The sequence below is a fragment of the Neopelma chrysocephalum genome, unplaced genomic scaffold (genome assembly GCF_003984885.1).
Source record: "Neopelma chrysocephalum unplaced genomic scaffold, ASM398488v2 Primary Assembly neopelma1_184888, whole genome shotgun sequence".
Taxonomy (NCBI): Eukaryota; Metazoa; Chordata; class Aves; order Passeriformes; family Pipridae; genus Neopelma; species Neopelma chrysocephalum.
The window spans coordinates 1-5972 of NW_020938581.1; the positions used below are offsets into that span (position 1 = coordinate 1).

A 5972-nucleotide genomic window follows, 5' to 3' on the forward strand; every position below is an offset into this window, starting at 1 on the left:
TACTGGGATGAGCTGGGGGTCCGCGCTGGGGTGGGCTGTGCTGTACTGGTCTATACTGGGGTGCACTGGGTCAGTCCCGCCCGGGACGCGGTGTCCCCGCTCGGCTGGGCAGGGGGAGCTGTGGGGGTCTCCCGTCCCCCCGCAGAAAAAGAGACCGTCAGCCCCCAAAACGCGACGGGACAAGTCGCGCTCCCTCGGCCGGGCTTCCGCCCACTCTGGCCCCCACACGCCCCCGGCCGAGGGCGGGAGGGTGTCCCCGCCCGCGGAACCCCTGGACGTGGAGAACATCCTGGCCGAGCTCCTGGACCGGGTGATAGCCGAGAGCGTGCGGGCGGCGGTGGCGCGGCAGGTGAGAGGCCCCCCCCTCCCCCGATTTGGGGGTCCTCGGGGTGTCTGGCGGGTCCGGGCGGGGGTCTCAGCGCTGTCTCTGCAGCGGGTGCCCTACACGGTGTCCCGGGCGCGGGACGCCATCCTGTGTGTCGTTGAGTGGCGGTTCCTGGCGCGGGACGAGGGGGACCCCGACCCCGGGGAGGACCCGGACCCCGAGCGAGCCCGAGCCTGGAGCGAGGACGAGGAGCCCCAGCCCTGCGCCCTGGACACCTGGGCGCAGGGCGTTGTCCCCGTCCGGCTGGTCCCTCCGTCCCTGGGAGAGGTGAGACGTGCCCCGACCGCCCCGGAACCGCCCGGGGCCGTGGGACACCCGGTGTCACCCACACCGGCCCCTCTTTGTCCCCCGGGCAGGTCCCGTCCCAGGAATCCCCCGTGACAGACGAGGCTTCCTCCGACCATCCTCTCCGGGCCCTCGACGCTGTCACCGTCCCGGCTGTCCGTCTGTCCCGGGGAGAGGTGAGACGTGCCCCGTCCCTCCCTGGGACCCCCCCCGCGCTGAGCCCCTGTAGCTCCGGGGCCACCCCGAGTGTCACCCCCCCCCGGCTCACCCCACGGGGCACCCCGACACCCCGACACCCACAGCGGCTCCCCTCTGCCCCCGGCAGGTCCCCGATGCGAAGCCCCCGAGCCAGGACCCCCCCGCAGCAGTCGGAGCTCCCCCCGCGGTTCCCGGCCGGGTCCCCGGCGCTGTTCCCACCCTGCCCGTGCCGGGGCCACCCCGCCCGAAGCCTCCCACCGCCCCCCGGTCCCCCGACAGAGAACCCCGTCCCTCGCGGCCCCCGCGGCCCCGCCCGGCCCCGCCGGGCCCCCCCCGGCCCCCGGCCCCGCTCCCGGCCGAGCCCCCGGAGCCCCCGGCGCGGGGGGAACCGCGGGCATCCCGCGGGGCCGGGCTGGGCGACCAAGAGCCACCACCGCCATCGTCCCCCCGCGCCAGCCTGAGTTCCCTCCAGCCGGGGAGACCCCCCCGCGGCCCGGGGGCGGTGCCGGAGGGGCCCGGGGTGGTCTCCAGGCCGGGTCCCCGCCGCGGCTCCCCGCGGATCCGGCCGCAGGTGAAGGTGCTGGACGTGTTCACCGAGCCCGAGCGGCCGCCGCCCCGCGCTGCCCCCCGCGCCAGCCGGGCGCCGGACCCGGGGGGCCGTCGGGACCGGCCGCCCCCGCCGGGGCCCCCGCAGCCCCCGCCGGGCTCCCCCAGCCCCGAGCCCCCGCCGTGTGACTCCTGGCTGAGCTCGGCGCTGCTGGCCCCCGGGGTCACCGTGCGCTGGCCCGGCGGCGAGCGGCGCGGGCCGGGCACGGCGGGGCACGGCGAGGGCGAGGAGGAGGAGGAGGGCGAGGGGAGCAAGGGCGAGCGGGAGCTGAGGCCCATCCTCTCCGCCCCGGCGTTCCGGCTCCCGTCGAACGGCGAGCGCTGAGGGCAGCGCCTGGAAAACCCGCTGGGAACGCGGCTGCTCCGGGCGCTGCCCCTCCCGGGGTTGTCCCAGCTCCGGGGGGACCCCCGGCCCTCGGGGGGTCCCCGGCACCCCGTGTCCTACCTCCAATCGCGCCGGGGCCGTCACCGGGACCGGAGCTGGGGGCCCTTTGCCGGAGCTGCTGAAGAGAACAGGAATAAATCAAGTCAAATCAAATCAGAGGGGATTTCCGTCGCCGGGCTCCCGCCGCTGCCCGGCACCGGGAGCGGGGCCCGGGCGGTCCCGGGAACTCCGGCCGCAGCAGCCGCGGTGCCAACACCCCCCGGACCCACCCGCGGCGCGTCCCCGCAGCCCCTCTGCCCCCATAGAGGAAACCAGGGGGATGTCACGGGGTGACACGGGTGGCTTCACCCCATGAGCGAACCGTGGGCCTCGCCCTGTCCCCGGGCTGCCCGTCCTGGGGGACACGGACCCCGGGTCGGGGCTGCTCCGGGCATCGACCCTCCTGCAGCCGCCCCGGGGTGACAACGAGGTGGGTGAACAGCCCTGGGGTGGCACCGGGGACACTGAGGTGGTACAGGGGACACTGAAGTGGTACAGGGGACACCGAGGTGGTACAGGGGACACCGGAGCGGCACCTGGAAACAACGCCCGCTCTCTGTTGCTAATGAGGAGCGGGTTTCAGTTCCTCATTAGCATGAGGGGGAGTGGGCGTGGTTTTCGGGTCCTCATTAGAATGAGGTGAGAGGGGCGTGGTTTTCAGTTCATATTTAGGGTGATGCGGAGTGGGCGCGGTCTCGCCGTCGCACGTGCTCGGCACTTCATTCGGCGCTCGTGGGGTTCCACTCTGGGGGTCGAACAAGACCAGTACCCCAAAACCAAGTGTCCCATTTGTCCCGCCCCTTACGCTTGTGCAGCTCCTCCCTTGTCACACAACGCGCCGCAGGAAAACTTTGGGGTGAAAAGTAGCTGCTGGGGTCACTCCTGGGCAGGGACAGAACTGAAACCTTGTTCCTCTTGCGGTCGGGGCGGAGGCAGCGCCCGCGGAGTTTTCAGTGACAAGTTTCGCCACCGAGTGCTGATTAGAGGAAATACTGCAACTGTCATTAACCCTTTGCAGCGGGGCGGGCACGGGACACCGGGGTGGCACAGGGGGCACACAGCTCACCCTCCTGCCCGCTCCAGCCACTCTCCTGTCCGTCCCGGTGTCCCGGCAGCTCCCGGGCCAGAGGGGCCCGTGCCGTGCCCTGCTGCCGGCTGGGCAAAGGTCCTGCTCCGACCTCTGTCCCCAGCCCCACCCGCGCCCGGCCATGGAGCTGCCGGGGGCCCTGAGCCCCTCGGGGGGGCTCCTGCTGCTCCTGCTCTCGGGGCTGCTGCTCTGGGCCAGGCGCAGACCCCCCTGGGACCCCCGCAAGTGTCCCACCGACCTGACGGGCAAGACGGTGATTGTCACCGGAGCCAACAGCGGTGAGCGGGGACGGGGACACGCGTGGGGGTGACACGGAGCTGTGGGGTGTCCTGCGGAGAACAGGGGTGTCCCTTCTCCAGCCGCGGAGCCCAGCTCCTGCCTCGGTTGCTGGTCCCTGGGAACCCAAAATGTGATCCCCGTGCCCATGGCACCTCATGCCGGGTGGGCACCCCCCGTGCCCCCTGCCCACCCTCGGTGTCCAGACTCTGTCCCGGCTGCGTTAATGACTGACAGCCAAGGTCACCGCACTGCCGGCCACCACGGCCACCCTGTCACACCAGGGAGGGGGTCACTGCTCCCACCCGTGTCCCACTGCTGAGCCCGGGGCCGGGCTGGCACAGCCGGGGACACTGGGATCCCCGGGTTGGGATTGGGGTGTCCCCGTGTGCCCAGGGACAGGGTGGCCCCACGTGTGCTCGGCTCCATTCCCGCCCCGGTGCCCGTTGCTTCCCGCTGTGCCGGAGCACTGACACAGAGCTGTGTGGGCACTGGGCCGCTGGGGGGGTTTGGGGCCCGCAGCGGGGGCTGCCCGGACCCTGGGGACAGCAGGCGACCCCCGGGGACCCCTCGCCGCGGGGGCCCGGCGGGGATCAGCCCGTCCCGCTCCGTGTGCCGCAGGCATCGGCAAGTGCGTGGCCATGGACCTGGCGCGCCGGAACGCCCGCACCATCCTGGCGTGCCGGAGCCGGGAGCGGGGCCAGGCGGCGGTGGAGGAGATCCGGGCGGCCACCGGGAATCCGGCGGTGGTGCTGCGGCTGCTGGACACGGGCTCGCTGGCCTCGGTGCGCGCCTTCGCCCGCGCCGTGCTGCGGGAGGAGCCGCGGCTCGACGTGCTGGTCAACAACGCCGGTGTCACCGGTACGGCCCCGCCGCCCCCGGCCCCGGCGGGCTCCAGCGCCCCGCCCCGATGCCCCACAGCGCCCAACCCCCTTTTCCAGGGCTGCCCTTCTCCATCACTTCCGAGGGGCTGGAGCAAACCTTCACCACCAACTACCTGGGCCCGTTCCTGCTCACCAACCTGCTGCTGGGTGCGTGGGGGGCTCTGGGGTGCCCTCCCCTCTCCCACCATTCCTGCTCACACCCTGGTGCTGGGCGAGCACAGGGGCGTGGCGGGTCCCGGGACCCCTCCCCGCTCACCCCCTGCTCCTCGCAGACCTGCTGAAGGCCTCGGCGCCCTCGCGGGTGGTCAACGTGTCGTCGTTCCGGCACAGCGTGGGCACGGCCGACAGCAGGTTCCTCACGGGGCAGCGGCACCCGGGTGGGTACGACGCTGCCTACAGCAGCACCAAGCTGATGAACCTGCTCTTCACCGCCGAGCTGGCGCGGCGTCTGCACGGCACAGGTGGGTGCCAGGCTCGGCCGTGCCGTGGGGCACCCGGGCACAGCTGTACCCAACCCCATCCCGACCCCTCTGTGCTGTCGTGCCACGGCCCAGGGGCTGCCGATGGCGCTGGGGGGTCTCACCCCAGTCGGAGACTCCCCAGCCCATGTGTGGGCAGCAGAACCCTGGCCAGGGTGGCCCCGGTGCCAGGCACGGGGGAGGCCCCGCTCCGAGGCCGGGCTGGGGGCTGCTCCCACCCTTCCCTCGGTGCCCTGGCGTGGCACTGACGCTGCGGCCCGGCAGGGGTGACGGCCAACGCGCTGAGCCCCGGCGTGGTGAGCACCAGCATCATGCGCCACTTCAGCTGGGCCGTGCGGGCGCTCTTCGTGCTCCTGCGCCCCTTCATGAAGGTGAGCGGGGCCGGGTCCCGCCCCGCCCGGGGCAGAGGGCGGGCAGGGGCCGCAGGACCCCCCCTGACCCCCCGTCCCCCGCAGTCGGCCGAGCAGGGCGCTGCCAGCACCATCTTCTGCGCCGTGTCGGAGGAGGCCGAGGGCATCAGCGGGAAGTACTTCGACAGCTCGTGCCGCCTGGCGCTGCCCTCGGCGCCCGCCCGCGACGCCGCGCTGGCACGGAAGCTCTGGGAGGCGTCGGAGCAGCTGACGGGGCTCACAGAGGGACCCCGGGGCTGAGCCCTCGGGACGTGGCCGCACGGGGAGACCCTCAGGGTGGGGAGGGAGACGTGATCGCCCCTTCGGTTGCCGTGTGCCCGCCCTGTGCCAGCCAAGGGATGACACGGCGCCGGCCGGGTGGGACTGTGAGCCCTTTATTAAAGCCCCCGGTGCCGTCACTCCCAGGTGATGTCCAGCTCCAGGCGCTGCCTCCGCACAAACTGCAGGAACCCGTCGTAGTCGCGCCGGTGGATGTCGGGGCAGCGGGACAGGTCCAGGCGCCGCAGGGGCCCCTCGGAGCTCAGCAGGTGCCACACGGCGCGGGGGGACACGTGGCTCCCGGCCAGCGAGAGCTCCTGCAGCTCCCGCAGCTCCCCCAGCTGCGGCTCCAGCACCGAGTCCAGCGGGAAGGGCAGGGCGAGCAGGCGCAGGCTCTGCAGCCGCGGGGCCCGGCTCAGCACCGAGGCCAGCGTGGAGCCCAGCACCGGCACGTGAGCGGCCGGCACGGGCCCGGCCAGGGCCAGCGAGAAGCTCTGCAGCTGGGGCAGCCCCTGGGGCAGCAGGTCGGTGGCCCAGCGGGCCGGCGGGGTGGGGGGCTCGGCGGGGGCGTGGGGGTCCGGAGGAACGTGCAGCTCGGTGCTGAAGCTCTGCAGGCCGGGGCAGCCGGCGAGCAGGGCGGGCAGCGACAGCGGGTCCGGGCAGCTGAAGCCGTGCAGGGT

The 5972-nt window shown here is 73.5% G+C and overlaps 2 protein-coding genes across 2 annotated transcripts; both read left to right on the plus strand.

The window, feature by feature from the left end:
• Positions 1-6: 6 nt before the first annotated feature.
• Positions 7-1799, plus strand: LOC113962742 (atherin-like). Its single transcript, XM_027673487.1, has 5 exons — positions 7-349; positions 434-652; positions 742-846; positions 996-1174; positions 1583-1799. Exons 1-5 carry the CDS (start codon positions 8-10, stop codon positions 1797-1799), a joined length of 1062 nt encoding a protein of 353 aa, XP_027529288.1. The 5' UTR covers position 7.
• A 1235-nt stretch (positions 1800-3034) lies between these two features.
• Positions 3035-5438, plus strand: LOC113962741 (retinol dehydrogenase 12-like). The gene is made up of 6 exons (XM_027673486.1): positions 3035-3263; positions 3883-4122; positions 4203-4292; positions 4418-4606; positions 4889-4995; positions 5080-5438. The coding sequence occupies exons 1-6, from the start codon at positions 3107-3109 to the stop codon at positions 5272-5274; spliced, it is 978 nt and encodes a 325-aa protein (XP_027529287.1). The 5' UTR covers positions 3035-3106; the 3' UTR covers positions 5275-5438.
• The last annotated feature ends 534 nt before the right edge of the window (positions 5439-5972 follow it).